At 47.4% G+C, this 23,442-nt stretch overlaps 1 protein-coding gene across 1 annotated transcript in view; it reads right to left on the bottom strand.

The window, feature by feature from the left end:
• Positions 1-2,019: 2,019 nt before the first annotated feature.
• LOC144134283 (arylsulfatase B-like) overlaps positions 2,020-23,442 on the bottom strand; it is a 42,629-nt gene continuing 21,206 nt past the window's right edge. Inside the window, exons 5-10 of the mRNA XM_077667232.1 lie at positions 16,000-16,125; positions 13,596-13,722; positions 10,301-10,594; positions 7,430-7,620; positions 2,982-3,236; positions 2,020-2,295 (exon numbers count right to left, since the gene is read on the bottom strand). Of these exons, the coding sequence (XP_077523358.1) occupies positions 2,167-2,295; positions 2,982-3,236; positions 7,430-7,620; positions 10,301-10,594; positions 13,596-13,722; positions 16,000-16,125 (1,122 nt within the window). The 3' untranslated portion in view covers positions 2,020-2,166. The remainder of the gene's footprint in view (positions 2,296-2,981; positions 3,237-7,429; positions 7,621-10,300; positions 10,595-13,595; positions 13,723-15,999; positions 16,126-23,442) is intronic.

Consider the following 23,442-nt stretch of genomic DNA (forward strand, 5'->3'; position numbering starts at 1 on the left):
CTCACCCACTTTGCCCGCTTTCGCCAGGGCCCCGAATGCATGCGCCAGTTTTATTAGGCATTTGAAGATGCTACAGAATGAGAAAACGTTTTGAACATTCGCAGCGTTCCGAGTACTGTCACAGAATAAAGCAGCGTTCTTGGGTGAAAAAGAAGGGAGAAAATACGTCCCGCCACAAACTGCCCATTAAGCACTGACCAGCACTCACAAAGTCAACTACCCATTTTACTAAATCGACATTTAACTGTTCGTTTGCCGACTGGCTTTTGGTGGTGCCAGCAGTAGTGCTAGCATATCGTCTGATATATCATCGTCAGGTCTTACAGATAATTCCAGTAAGTCGCAAAACATTTTAGACGAGAAAAAGGCTTTCTTTGCACGAGTCAAAACCATGACGAAGTTCAGCCAGAAGCCAGTTTTCTAAGCTTCAGTTCGGTCGTTGTTGAGCTATTTTGCGCTCTACATCGTGCGCTTACCCAAGCATTTAAACTCACAGGTGCGGGTACACTGTCAGGTTCTAAATGGAATGACGTCAGAACTCCAAAATTGCATTAGGAAAAGAGCACACGTGGTAGAAGAATAAAGCGTGCTTCGTCTACGTCTGTCCGCGTTGGCGCCTCGGCAAAAGGGGTCTCACATAGAGGCGATGAAAGAGCCGGCGTCAGCCGACATGGTAACAAATCACTGCCCAAAACGTTATGGTTGCCATGTGCATCATGTGTTCAGGTACGCCACTGAACTTTCGCTTGAAATTAGGTTATGCAGGACCACGTGCGAGGGCAGTGACCGAGTGCAGTGAGGTGCAGTGGTTGATTTTGATGAAAGGCGATCTTCATGATCCGTACAGGCCATCAGGATTTTAGGGGCTCAGTAAACAAAGGAATGCTATTGTGGGATATTACTGAAGGCGTTGCGTGAAATAAAATAGCGGTGACTGCGGGAGCTGGCAAGACCACATATTTTTTCCGCTCCCTGGCACTTATGTTATTTCCAGCTTCGCAGGCTCCATATTTTTTCTTGCGGGAATTACCCTAGAAGCTCAGTGAAGTGGTGTCGGTTAAAAAATAGCGCCACTAGAATCTTTCGTAACTACAATCTGGTTCTAACAAGATATGTAATAGTAGCTGAGGCACTCTTATTGTGCTCTAAACAGAAGATGTTATACTAAACGCTGTTGTTTAATATGAAAAAAAAGCATTTAAACAAAAATCTGCAGTACCTGCTCAAAAATGTCCTGGATTTCAGGTGCGCTGGCGTTGTGCGATATTTTGGTTCTGACGTGTCCACTAAAGTTCAGGGTAATAAAACATTAAATCTTAAAACATTAGCCTTAACATTAAAAACATTAGCAACATCTTATTCGCTTTGCTCTATTCTAATCACATCAACTTTCTAACATACTACGCACGGTCATTTTAGGGCACTTAAATTCGTTTCACGTCGTCATCCTAATACTTATTGTTTGTCTGCACGAAACTTCACCTTGCCACTGTGGTCAATTCATGTCGTGGTAAAATATGGTACGCACCTAATCAATAAGGCAATCAGTCAGTCAGTCAGTCAGTCAGTCAGTCAGTCAGTCAGTCAGTCAGTCAGTCAGTCAGTCAGTCAGTCAGTCACTCACTCACTCACTCACTCACTCACTCACTCACTCACTCACTCACTCACTCACTCACTCACTCACTCACTCACTCACTCACTCACTCACTCACTCACTCACTCACTCACTCACTCACTCACTCACTCACTCACTCACTCACTCACTCACTCACTCAATCACTCACTCACTTTCTCACTCACTCACTCAAAAAAATAAATTAACCAATCAATCAATGCAACCAGCATAAGCCTGTATGTTTTTTCCTTGACAGCTGACCTTGAACTCAGTAGCAGCAAAAGTCCCAGCTGAGACATATCTTAGATTCAGATCCGATATTATTCTGGACTCAAGAAAGAAATGCGCATATTTGTATATGATTTGTATATGATTTATTTTTCCACATGTCACCCATACTTTCCATTAGCACTTGACATTCAACTAAGGCCGGAATGCTGCCCATGAGTGCTCCTGGGGTCTCAATGAAGCTTTGTAATACAACCAGGGATGAACAACAGCGCAGCTTGTTTGGTTTTGCAGGAGTCTGCTTGAGAGACATTGAAGTGACCTCAGTAAATCCATGGTGCCCATATTCCATTGTTATTCTCTGGATAACCCTTTGGATCTACATAAGGTATAGATTGAGGTAGAGCGGTGAGGTTGTATATGTTCAGCCTGTGCAGCATGAACGACAGGAGCTGCAAAATAGGAAACACAGTTATGAAAATGATCACGGCTGTGTCTTTAAAGAGTCTAGCAGAAGGTCGTTATTTTTTTATCGAAATAAAGAAAGCAGCACGACCAAGCGGAAACTCGGCTACAAATGTTGGTGAGGTCAGAGGAAGAAACGAGTCGACACAAAGGAAGGTTAGCCCTTAAGCTCACGATCTGGTTTACTTAAGGCGCATTTTTCTTCATGCATGTTCGATTGGCTGCGTTTGACCTAAGGTTATTAGCCAGTAGTGCATCCATTTCACCATATGTGCATAATGAGAGACAAGAAGAATCCAAAGAAGAGGAATAAAATACATCACACATGGAGCAATGGCAATTTCCAAATAATTTTAATGCTCAATTTTTTCTTTATTTGTTTCAATTATCGTGCCACTCTGTAGCCAGGACACTTTTGCCTTATATTTTAAACATTAAATCTTTTTGAGAGTAGAAACGAAATTCTAGCCAGCTTCCATCATGGGCCGAAGCCGTTTCGCAAAAGACCAGAACGACAAAAAAGAAAGAATGGATCGAAGAAATCACAGAGTTTGGGAGCGCACATTTCGTTCCGCTTTTCTTTAGGCCGGTTGGGTGTCACCCAGTATTGCTTTTGGTGGGATTCCGAATGCTGCTAGCAAATGTGGTTGTACCATGAAATATTCGCACTCACCTTTGGGTTCACGAAGGCTAGGTTCCGTAGCTCGCAGGGGTCTTCCTCTAAGTCAAACAGGTAGTATTGCTGGTCATACTCGAAATTTGAGCCGCTTTCCAGGCTGCAATTCACACTTGCCCTCTGCCTCGATCTGCACGCGCCGTTATCTTCGAAAAGGTGAGGGTCGCCGTAAAATCGCCGCAGAACCGATGCAGTCCTCGATTGCCGCAGTAGAACATCCACTTCTGAACACGACTTACTCCCCGTCGGCACCTGCGCAATTGATTGTTTCGGTCTGAGCTAACTTTACTTGAATAGGGGCTCTGTGCTAGTCCTTATCATTTGAGAACAAAGATCCCGATGTTCAAAAGAGAGGAATAAAGACCACCATAATAACAGTTACCGCACCATAATCATGATGATTATCATCAGTTTGAAATACCGCTGCATAACAAGGCATTTCCCACATCCTTTTAATTGTAACTCGTCCTATTCTATAACTATAACTCATGTTCCAGGCACACACGTTTTACTGGCAAGGACCTCTTCTCATCCGCCCTCCAAACTTTCTGCGTTGCCGGTACACTTGCCTTCTGTTGCACCCACTGTGTTACAATAAGCGACCATCTGAATTATCTTGCCTTTGCAATGAACTCCCCCTTCTGTGTTCCCTAAATCCCTAATCTCTTCCCTAAACTTCTCTGCTCTCTTGCTAACTATTAAATTTACCCGTATAGGTTTCCTATACATAGCTAGCAGCGCTGTACATAATTTGTGTTCATATATTTTCCATAGCCTCATGTCTAAGCCTCATTAATTAGTACAGGTAGATACAGCAGTTATACGTATATCTGCCTATAGATTGATACTGTTCAACTGGCATTCATGACCTTTGAGTACCTGCCATGTACCCCCCCCCCACCTCTTATTTTTCAAGTTCAACGTAATCACTGCCGTAACGGCAGTCATTACGTGTTATAAGTAGACGTGATGATTGTTTTTTAATCAGCCAAATCTCCTGAACGCCAACACAGAGCAATTCGAAAGTTTGCTGTCCGCTCTAGCCCTAGCGTCAACCAAGATGTTGCATAGTATGCTCTGCATGTTACGTAGGGAAACTCTAAGCCACGACCGAATAAAACATTATGCCAATAATTTAGTCATTGTAAATGTGCTAACTTTGGATTTGACTTTTTCGGAGTGAAAAACCGGAAATAATCCAGTTTTCTTTAGAAAACTTCATTTCTGGAGTTGTTTTCACGCTCTGTTATAAAAACATCGCTTAAATGGTTTATGCTGTGAATACAGCGGGAAAACACTTACATCATTGTGTGCAGTCAGCGATATTGCTGTGCTTCAACAAAAGCAAGTAAATACAAATAGCAGGCTTCTGTCGCATGTACTGGTGCGAAAGCATTCTTTTCTATCGTTCACAATTCTTCAGCGGAAGAGAGAACTGGCTAGAATGTGTGGCCACAAACATGATCGCATTGCTTACTTCACTGCAGCATTACAAATTTATAAGCAGGAGCGAAATTGTAGACTCCTACGGGACGCAATACGGCAGCACAACGACTAGAGTTGTTTCCTGTCTGCTTCGGCTGCATTACTTAAAATAATGAACTGAGAAAGCCACTGCCAACTAAATGTATTTAACACCACAACCTTGACTGTAGTGGAGGCATATTCTTGCTTGACCGGTGTCGGGGCTAATGATCAAATTATTATCGTAGTTTTCGTGGTTGTAAAGTTTGGCCGCTCTCTTGAATTCGTTCGCAATTGATAAGAAAGTAGCTTTGGGAAAGGAATAAACTGAGGCAAGATCGAAGCAGTCAGAAAACTGAGGCTAGTTTACAGACAAGCAGCTCACGAGAGGATTACTCTCATTTTTATCCGGAAATCAGTAGTGTCTGGCTAATTGTTTTGGCATAGGATTTGCGCGTACAATTTCTATGCTTTACTGGGCACTTTTCATATTAATTAACACGCTTTGCAAAAGTAAGGTTTATGAATAAGCTTCCTACAAAAGCAAAACCTGACTTCCTTTTGGTTTCGGGATATGCTCTTTTCGAAAAAGCTCCTGATCTTTTCCGAGACAAATTGCAATGCTTTTCCACCTTATGTAAACTGTTGTTGCCTTTTGGCACAGTTGAACACTAGTTTTATGCATGCATTTTTGGACTCACGGTCCACTTTGGAAGCTTATCTTCTGAGGCATGCTTTGCGATATACCCTTGAGTAAATTAGAGAGACAATGCCATCATCAGTTGGGAGGTTGCTGTGGTAGTCTTAAATATCTATTCATCTTTCAAATCCGGTTCTCGGGATGCAAACTGTAAGCTCTCGGTGAATAACACAGGATAAATTATGTATTGTTGCCTGAGATCATTCCTGGTTGCTAGTTATTATTTTCTATGTGCCGGACTGTGGTGGCTGTTCAAGTGCTATAGATACCTTCAAGTACCTTTACATAGTGCCCTGTATTTGTTAGCGAGACGTGCTTGGATACCTGGAGCAGGGAAAGGGGAGGCGGCTCCTTCTGTTTGCCGAAAACAGAAGGAGCCGAGACGCCGAGCCAAGTGCCCGGGTAGAGTCGTAATGCGCCTGTCAAGGTATTCAACGAGAATGTGAAGGTCCGCGTCAGCCTGCTGCCGGTCCATTGTGTCTGATGCGCTTAGAGTAGAAGAGATCCCGTTGGTCGTCATCTGGTTCTGTATCGCGAGCGTCGACTGGTGCGGTCGAGAGCATGTTGGTGTCTACGTGTTTACGGCCCGAATTGTATACGATAATTATGTCCCATTCTTGAAGTACTAAACTCGAACGTGCCAAACGTCCGCACGGGTCTCGTAAATTTGCCAGCCAGCCGGGCAGTGATGATCGGTTACGAGTTTGAATGGGCTGCCGTATAGATAAGGAAATTCATAGTGGCCCATACGACAGCAAGGTATTTTTTTATGGATGTATAGTAATGACTTTCAGCGCTGGAGAGAGTGCGGATAACATAAACCTCTCAATGTTGGAGGCGTCAGGGTGGCCTGTGCCAGCAGCAGCTGTTCCAGCAGGTGCAGGTGAGGAAAAGAAGGTGAGGGTGACGATGACAGCCGGGTTTTCTGTCAACGAACCAAGAAATGCTGTAGATTATACAAAAAAAGATCTATACAAAAAAGCAGCTAGTGCCCTCTGGCGCAAACTGGTTGCGTTTCTGGTAACCAGAAAAAGAGCCTCTTAATATGCTCAAGTACACACCAGCTCATTGCCATGAAAGAGAAGAGGCGGTTGACTCACCTAACCTAACCTAACCAACAGGAAGGTGAATTCTCAGCGCCTGCACCCTCAGCGGTCCCAGCAGGTGCGAATGAGGCGAAGCAGTGGTGTTCGGGCGGGGAGGGGAGGTACCCGAAAATGCAGTGCCTAAATCTATCTTAGGGGTTGCAGGTGGGGGAAACGAGGTGAGGATGATTGTGGAAATCTGTGAGGGAAGTGAAACTCACAGGGACGGCACCCTCAGCTGTCTCAGGAGGTGCAGGCGTGGAAAAGAAAATGGGGGTTACGGTGAAATATGGCAGGGGAGGGTAACTCGCAGCGCCGGTGCCTTCAGCTGTACCTGAAGGTGCCGGTGAAGGAAAGCAGATGAAGGTAAGGGTGGAGGCTGGGAGAGGCGTTAGAAGCGCCGACGCCTTCACTGTCCCATCAAGTGAGGGTGTGGAAAAAGAGATGAGCGTGATAGGCGAAGCTTGGAGAGGAAGGGAACTGGCAGAAACATCTAGCTCGGCTCTTCAAGTGGGAAACACCTGGGGAAAAGCGCTCTGTAACTGAGATTGGAGGTCAAAGTTCTTCAGCTTTGATATTATAGGTTTCGCAACTGCCGCGCGAAGTCGTAAAGACACAAATGTGTCTAACATGCAGCTTAGTCCTCGTCGAATTTAGCGCATTATGCGACATAGCACGGATATTGTCAGTGTTTTTCCTAAAATGCCCTTCAAGCAAGATAACGCAAAAAAATGGGAACGAGGGTTGAGCGTCAGCCTAAATCCGCTAGCAAGCGTTGTGAGGAGAGGACTTGTCTTCTTCTGTTCGATGTGTTCGTCGGTGGCAGGCGTTAATTAAGCTCTTCGCTCCTTGGATTAAGCACCGATGAGGGGAGGAGGGTGTAATATGAGAAGGGTGCTGAGGCAGAGGACATGGAATGCTAAGACTTATCCACGGTGCTGGCTGATTTTCTTGAAGTTTTTGAGAGCTGACTTTCCAGGCTGACCCTAGGTCGACTGTAACTCATCGTCATTTGCGAACCCCAAGGCAGCCGACTGGCGTAAAAGAGCCTGGATTAAGACACCTTACAGGAGGAGTACATAACTGGGCTTTCCTCAGAACTATGTTTTGACATCTATTCTGCGAAATAAAAGTCGCTCTGATTGAAAGTCCTGTCGGGTATAGATCAAAGGGATGAAGGCAAATACAGCAGTGACCTTCAATCTTTCGCTCATGCCTTCTTTGTAGCCTCCAAGAAGCAATTTGAACCTCCCGTGTCGCAGTGCCGCGGTCTCTGTCACATAGGCAAGCTCGTTGAGCAGTTCGAGGCGGTTAAGCGGTGCACCAGTGGATAGCGTTTGCCAGATGTTCATACCGTCCAGGGCTCCTAGGGATGCTTGATTGCCTCCTGCGCGAGAATGCGAAATGACGACACACTGTAGTAAGCGCAAGCACAGTGACAATAATGCAGATAATCGTTCTTGGGCTACATTTAGCCACACTCGTGCACTTTGTTTCTGGCATTTTCACTGCCTTTTATTGGTATTAAAATATGTTGTTAATAAACTATTCTTACAGGTGCGCGATAAATTTTAAACGAAGAAGAGACGCCAACATCCTACTTATGAGAACCTCTTTTCAAATATTGCAAGGGATATTATAAATGAAGACGAGGTGAACGAAGTGTTTAGGTGGTGCGCGTGTTCTGGGCTTGGGTGCTCGGTGCTCTGTGCAGGCCCTGCATTTTCCGCCGGTGCGAATGTGCACGGATGGTTCTTGCGTCGTTCTCGCCTTGGGCCACGTAACAAGATAAGAAAATGAAAAATGAAAATTGTTTTGTTGAGGGAAGGAAATGACGCAGTAACTGTCTCACATCTCTCGGCAGACACTCTAACCACGCCGTAAGGGAAGTGATAAAGGAGGGAGTGAAAGAAGAAAGGAAGAAAGAGGTGCCGCAGTGGAGGGCTCCGGAGTAATTTTAACCACGTGGGGATCTTCAACGAGCACTAACGTCACACAGCACACGGGCGCCATAGCGTTTCGCCTCCATCGAAACGCATTCGCCGCGGTAGAGAAATACGGATCAGTAGCCGAGCGCTCTAACCACTGAGCCACCGTGCTGGACATTTCGATGGAGGCGAAATGGAAAAGGCGCCCATGTGCTGTGCGATGTCAGTTCGTGTCAAAGATCCCCGGGAGGTAGAAATTATTCCAGAGCCCTCCGCTATTGAGCCTTTTTCTTCTATTGCTGTGAATGCATTAGACGGGTCATTTCAAGGTCATATTTTCGCAAAATATGTCGAAAATATTTGTCATAAAATAAAAGAACACAAAACTGGGGTGTAGGTGACAATCCAACACACGCCGCAGCCTACAACTCCGCCACGACATTTCGACCTTTGGAGCTCAATAGACGCGCATCCAGTGAATGTGCAGTAGTTAAAAACGTATCTTAGACATATGTACGTAGACCTATGTAAGTAATTATGAGAACGTAAACTAGATATGTCGGAATTAAGCGAGTACCAAATTTTCTCTATTAGCGCTAAATTTCGTCTATGCTTGGCGTGCAGTCGTAGCGCCATCATGCGATACTCACTGAAAACCCCTCTCGCAATGTACGGCGCTGGCCCAGCAGATGGCGCAGTTGACGAACCGCACCTAGCTTTCGCATTTTCGCACATAAGGAGACAAGTGCACCTCGTAATTTTTCCTTCTTTCACTTCCACACTCCTTCCTTGCACTCTTAATTAGGGCATGGTTGATATGTCCACCGAGAAGTGAGAGAGGTATTATGTCATTTTTTTCCTCAGAATGCACATTTTTTTTTGCAGTCGAGGTGTCAACTGAGATGTGACACAGTTACTGCAGCGTTTGAGTTCCTCAAAAATTTTAGTGTTTTTTTTTAGTGAGCAAAGGAAATGAAGTAACTGTTTCACTTCTCAGTGCACACATTAACGACAGCTACAGCTGGTGCGGTAAGGAAAGGGAGGAAAGGAAAGATGCATAACTGCCCCGGGAAGGGGGCGAGGCAGGAGGGTGATACAAAATAAGAAGACAGAGGTACCGCGAAAAAATAAAAGGAAAATTCGTTTTCAGGAAGCGAAACGACGAAGTAACTGTCTCACATATCTCGGTGGACAGCCGAACCGAGCAGTAAGGGGAGTGATGAAGGAGGGAGCGAAATAAGAAAGGAAGAAAGAGGTGCCGTAGTCGAGGTCTCAGGAATAATTTCGGCCAACTGATGCAGGGTGGTAATTTGGGCTTGTTGGTTCACCACAGAAGAGGAAAATTTGCAGCACAAAAAAACGCATGGACGACAGAAGAGAAACATAAGCTCTGACACTACCGACTGAGAACGGTTTTATTGTCGCGTGCAATATATACTGTCGCAAGAAGGAAAGATAAAACACAAAGTAATTTAGCAGGGTACAAAACAAAATGGAAACAAAAAAAAAGGTAGGACACAAATCTGGGAAAGCGAACTCAAGATTTCAGATATGACAATTCCTTCTTGAGTACGGCGATCCATAATGTGCTGACGCAGGTCTCTCCCATATTGTCGATGAAGAATGCCTCGAAGATTTCTCTCGCTTCTTGCTCTTTGTATTTACGCAAAACGCGTGTTTCGTGCGGCTTTGGCTTACTGCTTTTGCATTTCTTCCAGTTCAATGCCAAATTGCTACCTGCTTCAATCGTGACTGAATTTGCGTGTTCACGCAGCCGGTCATTGAGGCAACGGCCTCTCTGACCCGCGTACGTGCGGCCACCATGCCCACTATGCCCAGCGCCCACAATGCCTATGCCCACTATAGTGTCAAGACGACCGGAAGTCTCTTGTGAAGCTGCGCCTTCTACCACCTCTGTGGGTTCCAAAGATCGAAGCGCTGTGCTGCTTTAGCGACCACCGCCAGTTCAACAACAAAATGACATGCGAGAGAGGGATATTTCCTAAAATGAAACGTCTTGAAACCGGCAAATAATTCCTCACTGTGCCACTCTTGGCACCGTTCTAGCGTAACGTATCAATTTTCTGTAAAGCACTTTGGAATTAGGGGTTGGTAATTAACAAGAACACCTGCACTTACCGGCAAGGGAATAGATTGTAGGAAACCAGTCCATAATATGCATGAGCTGAGGGGCAATCGCGCCTCTTCTTTTGAGGCGTGCGCTCCACACGAAAGAAGTGGCGCGAATGCCGCCCTCCCACGCAGTTCCTTTGCCGCCTCGAAGTGGCCAGTTGAAACCCCAGTTAGTTTCCGAGCTGTACGGGTCGGCGCCGTTGTCAGAACTGAACACCAGGACAGTGTCTTGCAGCATACCAGCCTTTTCGAGCGCTTCGAGCAGTGCTCCGACTGACTGGTCCATGGCGTCTACCATTCCTGCCAGACAAAACAAACAAAACAGGACGGTTACGAGTATGCCGCACAAATGTTCCAATTTTAGCTGCTTGTGATCGCAAATGAACGATTACATGTTACAGTTGAACGTTTTTTTCACTGCATTGATCATCCGTCTTGTCGCCTCTCCAGTAACAAATATATCACCTCCGCTAATTTTTTTATTATTTGGAGGCACCACGTGCTTAAAATTAAACAATTTATTGCGTACAAACGCTTTCAAATATATTTTTTTCTCTTAAATAAATGAATATTGAAATTAACGCCCAGGTAGAAGCTGTTTCATCCCATTAAAATTTTTTTTTCAGTGCTCCATCATTGACCCTAACTTTTGTTGCTGTATTTTTTTTGGTGCTAGATGTTTTGTATGGTATTGGCTGTAATTTGTATGCTACACACCTACTATGGCCGCACCGAGGCGGCAGTACACCATAAAAAAATGAATAAAATATGCACGAGCAGATACCCCAAGCAATAGGCCCCCGCCCCGGAGGGAATACGAGCATTGGCTTCGTATGTTTGAGGTGCTAAGCTCATATGTCCAAGGTGCATGTATGCCGATTGCTGTCTTAGGGTGCAGTTTTTCTCGTGGGTGCTCGGCGATGCGCTAGAGGATCTCTACGCCAGCGGCGCAATACTAGGAAAAGAGCGAAGAGCAGCTACAGCAGTTGCTGTAGCATATGTAGATGCACTTATTCATTGAAGTTTGAACTTAATTCATTGAAACGGGTAACAAACCCGCAATAACGCGGGAGCTATAGGCGTAGCCTAACATGGGCTCCTACCCTTTCGAGCAGTAACGGCAGACAAGGTGCAATTTAAAACAAAACTTGCAAGCATATACCATACATCTTGCACAGACAGCAAACGTGAACTGAAACAAAAACTGTAAAAAACCCTAACAAGCATATAAAATTCGTCAAATATACGTAGCACACGCTTAAACTGAAAGTTTAATTATTGTATTTCAACAAAGCAACATAAAGAGAAATTACAAAGTTAATCATTTATTATTTCACTCTCCAGCTGGAATTTTCTGAGTGACTTCTTTGAAATAAGTGCCCTGAAATCAATCCTGTTTCTTAGGTTTAAAAATAGGGGGACTTGGTGGCTTAAGTGTTGCGTGCCATGTTTTTTACGTATGCGTGTTCTAAGTGTGTCTTTTCCTTTATAAGATACCTGCATTATTCCATGGGTTCTACGCTGCTTATTTCCGTTGAGCAATGAGCAAGGTCACGTGTACGGGGAACAGACATATTTTATCGGGAGTTCTTAATTTCTTTCTTGTTCGGGACAGTTGTTGGAGAAGAAATGCTACCCACAGCGTGCATATAGACGGAGGGGACGACTTGTCCTTTAGATGCGTAGGAACACAAAATTATTTGAGCTCATTTTGAGCTCGTTTTTATAATAATTATGCCCGGGAAGGTGTTTCAAGTCAAATAAAAAGGTCGTCCAGAAACTTAGCGTCTGTACCTATTTAAAAAAGAGCCGCCGCGGTTGCTCAGTGGTTACGGCGCTCGGCTGCTGGCCCGAAAGACGCGGGTTCGATCCCGGCCGCGGCGGTCGAATTTCGATGGAGGCGAAATTCTAGAGGTCCGTGTACTGTGCGATGTCAGTGCACGTTAAAGAACTCCAGGTGGTCGAGATTTCCGGAGACCTTCACTACGGCGTCCCTCATAGCCTGAGTTGCTTTGGGAAGTTAAACCCTCATAAACCATAAACCAAACCTTTAAGGAAGCTTTCTGTTCGGAGGAATAGAAAAATCGCGAAATGCGGTTGGCAGCCAGTTGTTAACCAGTTAACCTAAAATACTTGATAAGAAAGTTGGAAATGTTTTTGTAACCACGCCTGCGCTAATCTTTTTTTTTTAAGGGAATTACTGTCACCACCGTTCTAAGCGAAAAGAAATCGCCGTTTTCCGCTTTTCAGAACCTTCCTCTCCTTTCTTGTATTCCTACTGCAAAGGCGATACGCGTTTGTGTCGATAGTATGACAAGCGCAAAGTACTGCTCCATGTGAATGCGTGATTTTAATTCTTTGTTTAATTTATGTCCTTTTGATGCCTGTCAGTACTGGTTTATCACGCGCAGCTAACAGGACAGCCACGAACTGGTTCCAGAGCCGCTCCTTTCAGATTGGCATGAGGTGGTTTTGGCAACACATCAACCCGAAAATTGTTTTTCTATCTGCTTGCTGCCACTCATAACACATGCAAAACGAGGCTGGCCTTAAAAAGGAGCTGAAGATATGAAGCTAGTTCTTTAGCAAGTGTTTTGGAGCCTTATGTCAAGTGACGGAGCTCATATGTGGCGTCATCTTAATGGTTTTCTTTATATTGATGCTTTTCTGAGTGCTCATGCATCTGTTGTCCTGTGGTCGAGTAGAATTTTTGTGTGCTTGAATAGAATATGAAGAATGAAGAACAATATCTCGCTGCAACTGAGCATGGAGGGCTGCATTTTCACTGCGACGCTGTTATAAAGTTCGCTGATGAGTATTGCAGCATGAATAATTAATTGTGATGAATAATAAACAGGCATCATATTGTTTCGCCAAAGCTCTGTAGAAAGACAAGTGTAGTGGTTTTTGCAGCAAACTGAAAATTTCTCGAATAAAACGAGCATTGCGTATATTGAGAGCAATTTTGATATATGTACTGGGGTGTGGCCTTTTTGGAAGTTTGAAAATTATTCCTTCTTATGCCACCCGGATATTAAAAGTTTTTTGCACTATTGCTTACTGACATACGAGAGCAATGGTGCCAAAATTATATTTTTGTACCTTCCCGAAATTTTGTATTAAAATCTCTTTTAACTCGTTTTCGTTATATTAAAATTGTCATTTTTTTACTCTTTCCTTCTTTATCTCTTTGCATTACGCAAAAGGTAGGCATCCAGAGACAGTGCGGTTCTTGACGTTAGACATAACTTCACGCGCTTATTGTTAGAGTCATAAAAGATTCACCAATTCCAATATTCACCTGCGTAAATGGACCTTTTCTTGTGGCTGATGTGGGAAAACTTTCTGACATTTTCTTCAGGCGCCTGGAGTAACCTTGGCTCGTAGACGCTGTGGACTCCTTGTTGGGCCAGGTAAAGAAAAAGAGGCTGCAGCCGGCCAGCATTAGCATTTGTTAAGCCATTTGCACTCGGCATATAGTCAGGTTGTCATCGAAGAAATCATTACGGCAGAGAAACTGAAGACAGCATACGTTTAGGAATGTGGAACAAGCATTGTCTTTGAGCGCGTATGACATCACCTAGAGCGCTGCGCGACGAACGGTTTGCATCACAACTTCCATTCGAAAGTCTGGGAAGGCATGCAATTGAAGGTGCATCTGTCATCGGCACGAATACTTGTCGCAAGCTAGATCTGAACTGGACTAACACATGTAAGCTATATGCAACGAGAAGTTTCAAGAAACCACCTCGGAACGCTACACGAAAAACGGATGTGTCCCCATTTTCATACGAAAGCCTTGAAAGACACACAGTTGAAGGCGCATATGTCGTCGGTTCAAATCCCGGTCGCAAACTAGCCTACTCCTTCACTAGTTAGCACACCTTCCATATCACTATCAAGAAAAAAACTAATTTTTAAAGTAATCTTAATTGCCGTTACTGGGCCGCATGATGATGAGTTTGCTTCAAACAAAGGTCGTAATAAACCTACGTAACGGCGACATCTTAAGTATAATCGTTTGATGTCTCCATGAAGCCCTGCCAATATGCAGACTGATTATTGAACTACGAAGAAAAAGGATTCCACTCGTCACCCACAGCAAAAAATGTTGAGCAAAATAACCTCTTGTCGAGTGCACTTCTTCACTCGTCTTTGCTTTCTGCCCTTTTTTCTGGACACTCAAAACCTTCAAGCTCATGTTGCGTTTTGTGCAATAAATATCATATGACTTCAAAACTTTGCGAAGATGATTGCTTTCGTTCCCTGTTGCAAGGCGTTGGGGAAAAGCGGGCAAGCTTTTCAACGATCACAAGTTGAAAGAGCTTGTCTTCAGCGTTGTTTCCAAGTTCCGCAAGCGAAGCTCATGGGCGGTGATCACGAAGGGAACCCTAATTGCAGAAAAAGCTTAAAGCTTACAAATAGGGGTCTGGCGCTGCATCGAATCTTGTCGAGCTCAACAATGCGCAAGCAAACCAGGGGCACGCATCAAGAGAGATCTCAACGCAGAGTCGTCCATAGGTCTGAACTGCACCGACACGAAAGAGGAGGAGAAACTGCCTGTAGAGAAGGTCACGTAATCTGAGGCGAGGGCTGCGAAGACACGCAAAGAATATGTAGGCGAAACGCGGCCGATTTCAGTAACAAGACAATAATCTTAATCTTATAGTAACGGGAGGAAATATGGGGATTTATATTCTAACTAAGCATTACTTTTTAAACTCCTTTCGTGTACTGCCATTGGCCGCTTCTGCCGGTGACGTAGATAGTGGAAAAGGACGTTAGCAGGCCGTTGTAGAATCACAAACCAGTTCAATCAAATGCAGCGCTGGTGGGCCGGCCTATGCCAGCGAATGAGATAACGACTGAGCACTCGACAGAACTGGTGAGCTTTTCGGCCATAATCCGATCCCGAGAACGAAAGAAACAGTGCCATGGTTCTGGAGCCAACTTACGGAGCATGGCGATTATGACTCTGGCGGGATGGATGCAGCGGTGACAGGACAGTTTACAGCAGCGCCGCTAGCAGACTGTCTATGCGTCTGATAGGTCATTTCATCATCCGCATTCTACTCTTTTGTCATGATTGACGGTGCGAAAGCTTACAAAAGAGTGAAAGCTTACAAAACACTGCCCCTGGTTACATTTACGAAACGAATTTGAAAACGCCACGACGATTTTCGTAGTATTACATGCTGTGCCGTCATCGAGACAAATGCGATCAGGACAGATCTTGTTGCGTTGAGAGGAACACACCTTTCTTCCCTGTACGTTTGACCAGGTGAGCTGTGACACGGTTTTGTTCGGGATCAGTGTGCGGGAATTAGAAGCCTTTCATTTCAGACCTGTATAGGAAGCCTTCGAGCAGTAACGTGGTATCGAAACTGGTGGTTGAACATTCATTTTGCTTCGTTAACTTGCCTGTGGCGGTGTCAGAAACTACTGTAAACCTTTTTTTTTCGTCAAAAAAGCTTGTGTTGCAAGCTCTGATGAACTATTGATGCTGCTCTTTGGGAAAGTAAATATCTCTGGTGAGATAAAAAAATTAGCCAGTAATTTACATAATATTGCCAATGATCATGACAGATTTTACCGAAACATGTTGAAATTGTCAGGATCATCATTTCTGATAATCATTTTTCGAGCAACTAGTGTCATGTTAATGGTTGTCTGAACAAGAAACGAAAATGAAAGGTAGTGCTCACTTTTGTCTTGTTTCTATTTGCAATGATGGACGTGGCGCGCTCTGTTAAGAAAGTCGTTGCGTAGGTGCTGCCATCAGGCCAAAAGGCTTCAGTGTTGTTCCAGAAGTCAAGTCCGGTTTTGTTCTCCTAGAAGCGGAAGAATACCACTGGAGTGAGCACAAAATTACCGACTGCAGCTGCCCGATAGCCTTTCCTTAGAGGGTAGGTTGAAGGTGTTTCCGAAATTGGGAAGCTTCTCTGACGTTAAGCTTACACGTGCGATAACTGACAAGTGTGAGACTTCCCAGTTGAGCGGGATGTCTACGCCAAAACACAAGAGCCATGTACTTAGGCAAGCGTGGTGGTGCTTGGTCTGACTGGTTCCTGACTGAATAAGTGGATGTAAGTGTACTACTCAGGAGAATATTGCCGCACTTAGTTTAGCAATCACGCTACCGGCTCCCCCGTGCGGTCTGGACTGGTTGGACGGGTATGACAGGGTCTCTGAATTTAATCTGTGGGACGAGGACCGCAAGCTTCGGAACGTCTACTTTGCCCTCCAGGACGCCGCCAAGACGTGGTTCGAAAACCACGAGTCCGCCATCCACACCTGGCAAGACTTCCGGCGCCAGTTGCTGGATACGTTCAGCAGCAACGAGTGGAGGGAGCGTGCTGAATTGGCCCTGCAATCGAGAGCGCAGCAGCCAAACGAGAGCGTGGCGATGTTCGTGGAGGACATGACCCGGCTTTTCAACGGCGCTGATCCTTCGATGTCGGAAGCCAAGAAGGTGCGCCATTTGATGCGGGGCGTCAAGGAGCAATTGTTCGCTGGGCTCGTGCGCGATCCTCCGGCTACAGTCGCCGACTTTGCAAAGGAGGCGGCAGGCATGGAGCGCGCCCTGCAGCTGCGGTTTGCGCACTACGGCCGTTCCTCAAACATCACTGCTGTGGAGTGCCACATGCTGAGGCCCGGGGATGAGCACACCTCCCTCCGAGAGCTCATCAGGAGCATCGTTCGCGAAGAGCTGCAGAAGCTTCGCTCTGTGGAGCAGCCTCCTAGTGTCACCGCCATCTCGGAGGCTGTCCGTGACGAGATACGCCGCACGGTGCAGCCCACTCCACCGCCGCCACCGCCAGCGCCCTATGTGATGACATACAGCGAGACATTGCGAAGTCCTGCGCCACCACCGCCGGCGTTCTACTCTCCTGCCCCTACCGCGCCGTCCCACCGATTCCCGCATACGACAGCACTGCCAGACGACCGCCCACCCGTCACGAAGGCAAACATGTGGCGAACGCCGAACAACAGGCCCCTGTGCTTCCATTGCGGCGAAGCAGTCCACATCCGTCGTCACTGCCCGTACCGCCGGATTGGCCTGCGCGGCTTTTCGCCCCACGCACCCCTGCCGCGCTATGGTGAACGACCCCGCGAGATCGATCAGTACCCAGCGGCCAACGTACCACCTGTACCCACTGCCCAACGTCAGTCCAGGTCACCGTCGCCTCGACGGTTTTCTTCACCAGCTCGCCAGTCCTACGTCCGGCAGTCCTCCAGCCCGCGCCGGGAAAACTGAGGACGGCGACCCCCGGAGGTAGGGCCGCCGTCACCGGACATAATGACGAACATCCTCCGCTCACCGACGTTAGCATGCGACCCGACCTCCGACCCCACGCCGCGACGACCTTTCGACGCCCAGAGACGCCTTCTTCGCTTGACGCCTCAATTGGACAATCTGAACGACGCTTAAGTCCGACGACTTTTCGACGAACGGAGACGTCTCCGCTTGACGCCCCAACCCGACCGCGAGAACGATCCCCTAGTCCGACCTCCCTCACACAGCGTTTTTCTGACGGTGACCAAGCTTCGGCTGAAATCTCGGTCATCGTTGATGGCCGCCGCGTGACTGCTCTCGTAGATACCGGCGCCGATTTCTCCGTCATGAGTCGTGGTCTGACGCTTGTCCTGAGGAAAGTACTGACACCTTGGCCTGGAACACACATCCGGACAGCTGGAGGCCATCTGGTGACATCGCTTGGCGTCTGCACCGCTAGAATGGAGATTCGTGGTGTCACCTTCACTGCCTGCTTCGCTGTGTTGGCTCATTGCTCGAAGGACCTCATCCTCGGGTTAGATTTTCTTCATGAACACGGTGCGATAATCAACCTCCGCGAACTTGTCGTGACGTTCTCACCTCATTGTGCCATAGCCGACAGCAGCGAGCCCGACAGGCCTGTTTTTCGCGTGTTTGATGACAATGTCCCGCTACCACCACGCTCCAGTTTGTTTATTACGGTGGAATGCTCCAACCCACGCACTCCTCACGGGGTTGCGGAAGGTAACCTGTCGTTACTGCTGAGTCAACATGTCTGCGTTGCGCGGGGTGTTACTTCCCTCCGCGGACTGCGAACGCAGCTTTTTGTTACGAACTTTAGCGCCGAATACCGCCACTTGCCGCAAGCAACCGCCATAGCCTATTTGGATGAAATGAGTGACTCAGTCTCCCACTGCGCCTGCTCCCTCAACGATACCCATGCATCGACGTCTGACGCCCCCGTTATGACTGACGTGAACCCCGACCTAACCGCCGATCAGAAACACCGCCTCCACATGATCCTCGACTCTTTTCGTGACTGCTTTGCGACCACATCTAAAGTTCGACAAAAATCGGTCGCTAAACACCGCATTGTAGTGGATGAAGGCGAGAGGCCTATACAACACCACCCCTATCGAGTGTCTGCGAAAGAACGGGAGGTGATTCGGAGGCAGGTTGAGGAAATGCTCCGCGATGAGTTTATCCAGCCGTCAACAAGCCCGTGGGCTTCGCCCGTTGTGCTGGTCGCCAAGAAGGATGGCACTCTCCGATTCTGCGTCGACTATCGTCGCCTCAACAAGATTACTAAAAAGGACGTTTATCCGTTGCCCCGAATTGATGACTCGTTCGATCGCCTGCGTCATGCCCGATACTTTTCCTCTCTTGATCTACGCAGTGGGTACTGGCAGATCGAAGTCGATGAACGTGACCGTGAAAAGACCGCGTTCATAACGCCTGACGGTTTGTACGAGTTCAAGGTGCTCCCCTTTGGCCTGTGTACCGCTCCTGCCACCTTTCAAAGAATGATGGACACTGTCCTGGTTGGCCTCAAATGGCAGTCGTGTCTCGTCTATCTTGATGATGTGGTTATTTTCGCTGCGACCTACGAAGAAAATATCAAACGCTTGAGTGCAGTATTGATGGCCATCCGATCAGCCGGTCTATCTCTAAAACCCGAAAAATGCCACTTCGCGTACCAACGGCTTAAGTTTTTGGGCCATATTGTGACACCTGAGGGTGTCAGCCCTGACCCCGACAAGACGGCTGCTGTAGCTGCGTTCCCGACTCCCACTGATAAGCGAGCTGTGCGCCGGTTTCTTGGCCTCTGCGCATATTACCGACGCTTCGTGCAAGACTTCTCCAGGCTGGCTGAGCCTCTCACACGGCTGACAAAAGACGATCAGCCTTTCGTCTGGGCACAGGAACAGCAGGACGCCTTCGAAAAGCTCCGCAAACGCCTACAACCAACGCCCATTCTTGCCCATTTTGACGAGGAGGCGGATACAGAACTTCACACCGATGCCAGCAACATTGGCCTCGGTGCAGTCCTCGCCCAGTGGCAAGATGGTGTTGAGCGTGTGATTGCTTACGGCAGCCGCACGCTGTCTCGGTCCGAGGCCAATTACTCAACCACTGAAAAGGAGTGCCTAGCTGTTGTGTGGGCGATCACGAAGTTCCGGCCCTACTTGTATGGTCGCCCGTTTCGGGTCGTGAGTGACCACCACTCACTGTGCTGGCTCGCGAACCTTAAAGACCCCTCGGGCCGGCTAGCTCGTTGGAGCCTTCGCTTGCAAGAATTTGATCTAACAGTTGTCTACAAGTCGGGCAACAAACACAGCGATGCAGACTGCTTGTCCCGTGCTCCTATCCCGTCCAGCTCTGATGACCTCGAAGATGACCCCCTCTTTATTGGTGCTCTGACCACGTCCGACCTCGCTCAACACCAGAGGGACGACACGGAATTGCGGCCACTCATCGATTATCTTGAGGGTACCGCCTCGTTACCGCCTCGTCTATTCGCGCGTGGCTTGTCGTTTTGCTTGCGAGATGGCGTCCTCTACAAACGAAATTTCGCCCCGACGGACTCTGGTTACCTGCTCGTGGTTCCAACGGCGCTCCGCACAACGTTTTGCAGGCATGCCACGACGAGCTTCCTTCCGGCCACCTCGGGTTTTCTCGAACGATGGCACGAGTTCGTCACCGTTATTACTGGCCCAGGCTTTCTGCGACTGTCAAGCGTTATGTACGTACTTGGCGCGAGTGTCAACGTCGGAAGAAACCACCTTTCAAGCCGGCTGGCTTGCTCCAACCCATTGCTCCGCCGAGAATTCCTTTCCACCAAGTCGGCATGGACTTACTGGGCCCATTTCCCACGTCATCATTGGGTAACCGGTATATTGTGGTTGCCACCGACTACCTCACCCGGTATTGTGAAACGAAAGCCCTTCCCCGCGCCACTGCTGCTGAAATTGCTGACTTTTTCATCATCAGCATAGTCCTCCGCCATGGCGCCCCTTATGTTGTTTTAACTGACCGAGGCACAGCGTTCACGTCCACGCTTACTCAGGAAGTTATGCGACTCAGTGGCACAAGCCATCGTAAGACCTCAGCTTACCATCCGCAAACCAACGGCCTAACCGAGTGCCTCAATAAGACTATCGCTGATATGATTTCTATGTACGTCGACGACGACCATAAGAACTGGGACGAAATCCTTCCGTACGTCACTTTTGCCTACAATACTGCCCTTCAAGAGACGACGGGGTTCACGCCATTTCGTTTGGTACACGGTCGTGAAGTCGTGACTATGTTGGACACGATGTTGTTGCCCGATATTGCCCGCCCATCCGTTGCCGACGCTGATGCATTCGTTCGCCATGCAGAGGCTGCCCGCCGGCTGGCTCGGCAACGAATCTGCGTGCGGCAAGAAGTCGATGCTCACCGCTATAACCTCCGTCACCGCGAAGTCATTTTCCAGGCTGGCGATCAAGTGTGGGTTTGGAGCCCCATCCGTCTGCGCGGTCGCTCCGAGAAGCTTTTGCGCCGTTACTTCGGCCCCTACGAGGTACTCCGCCAACTCAACGACGTTACGTATGAAGTGCGCCCGCAAGAGAGTGTTCGTTCTTCCAGACGCCCGCCGACATCCGAAATTGTGCACGTCGCAAGACTCAAGCCATACCATGCCCGCTAGGACAACTCTCACCGCGTTCGGTGCCTGGGATTCTGTTAACACCAACACGTGGCGCCCCCTCACTGTCAGGCATCGAGTCGATGCCTTTCCAGAGGGGAGGGGCAATGCCGCACTTAGTTTAGCCATCACGCTGGTCTGTCTTCGACCTTTGTCGCGCGCCGGACTTCGTCCTCTTCTGCTCGGTGCTAGGCCCTGCCGGCTACGCTCTGCGCAGTGTGCTCGCCAGGTACTGTTCTGCCAGGGATTGAACGTCCTACCGGCGTCCGTGACAATATCATGTAAGCATTCAGGACATTCACGGCTTTTGCGTTTCAGCTGTCTTCTTAACTTCCATCATGTGTCCACGGTGTTCTGAGCCTCACAGCGGTGATGCCTGCCTGGCAGTTGTCCAGCTGCAGTGGTCCCCATGCCTATTTCTCAAAAAGGTTGTGCTCGCCGAAAGGGAGCGGTCGATACTTAAACAAATAATAAAAGACAATTGCACACGTAGAGAGGCCATCGCTAAGGTGCGAGGACATCGTCATCCTCGTCTAAGGTCTTCTAAGTGTCGGCGGTCACTGCGAGGGATGGTCCAGAGATATCTGCATCTTTTGCACCCCTTCAACATGCTAGTGTAAAGGACGATTGCTATATGCCCGACGAAGCAGGGACGGTTGTAGCAGATGTGTTTCGACCGTCTCTACTGCAGTTTCATTCACCTACAGCTACCGAGGAGGTGCTGGGCGCTTAGGTCGCGAGCCTATCGATAGCTAATCAAGCATAAGGCCAAACCCTGATCCAAGGAATAGACCCGCAATCGACTTGCTGACCGAAACTGAAGCACTGGACACCCTCAGTGACAGAGGAGGTACCACGCTCCACATGTTCTGAGCCTTTGACTGGTCGGGCGCTATACCAAGAACCAGTCCACTTCGATTACGAGAGTCACCGCAATAGTGATGTTCCTTGTGAACACCATGTGCTGCTTTCTAGCCTGCTCACCGCAGCTGCACGAAATGCTCTGCAGGTGACGAACGCGTTAAGTACGGTGCTTGTAGCTCTTCAATAGTGGCCAGAATGGCTCACCTTGCCTCATCGGTCTCAGAAAAAGTCTAGATATCTACCTTGATCATCCACATCAACTTCAACTGAAAGCTGCCAATAGCTTCGCGGTGTGCGTTGCGTTGTGTAACTACCGCTATGTTTGGCAGAGAAGGGCAGCCGTATTGTTCTGCTGAGGTTGCAGCATTCGGTAGTCCTGAAGGTGTGCAGGCCTCTCCTCTGGAGGCCTGTGACCTTCAGCGCCTTAGACAGCATTTATGTTTTATCAATTTTTGCTTTACATTCCTCGGCACCTTTCCAGTTAATCGTCACCTTTCTCTTCACCTTTACGTCCCTCTTACAACTTTTCAGTTAATCACCATGCTCTTGCCTAGCCTCTCTAATCTGCATTTTTATTTATCTTTTAGTTACAGTAAGATTTCTTACTTCGGTCTTTGTATTGCGCTGTACAGTTTCATTAATTATGCATTATGTGTTGTGCACTATTCCTGACTGAGCACAAGTACCTTTAGAAAATTCGCACAAGGAGATTAAATATGACCGCTTTTCTTTCTTTCAGAGGAGCAAACCGCTAGTAAAGTTTACTGCGTTAAGTGGATTGTTTGTCGGTTTGTTGTGTCAAAGCATTAATTCTGCAACAGTGAGGGCCATTTTGGGTATAGGATAGACACAGCAGCTGTAACAATATTGGATTCCTATTGCCCTACAAACATTCTTTTCTTTAACGCAACAAATTTTTTATGGTTTGCATTGAGAACACCAGGTGTGTGTTTTGGTAGCGACCGGGTCTCTTCGGGTTGTTCATCGAATATTTATATTCTGTGCCACCTACAAGCGGTTCGTCATAGTAGTCAACAGACAGCTCTGCGCAGGGATCAATAGCTTTTGGTGTGTGATAGCACTATTTCACTACAAATCCTGAAAAAGCCGATGGGTTTCTGAAGCCTCAACATTTCATCCTTGACGTTTGACTCTTGACCAGTTGAGATGAAATGACTGGGATACGATGTAGGTAAGGAAAGGTCACGTGATAGGAAAATTTAAAAGGAATTGTCTCGGAGGACGATGTAGATGAAGATCTAGGCAAGGTTCAAGCGAATTCGAATGACACTTAAGACAGTCCTTAGGCAAGAATCATAC

This window comes from Amblyomma americanum, chromosome 5, assembly GCF_052857255.1.
Source record: "Amblyomma americanum isolate KBUSLIRL-KWMA chromosome 5, ASM5285725v1, whole genome shotgun sequence".
NCBI lineage: Eukaryota > Metazoa > Arthropoda > Arachnida > Ixodida > Ixodidae > Amblyomma > Amblyomma americanum.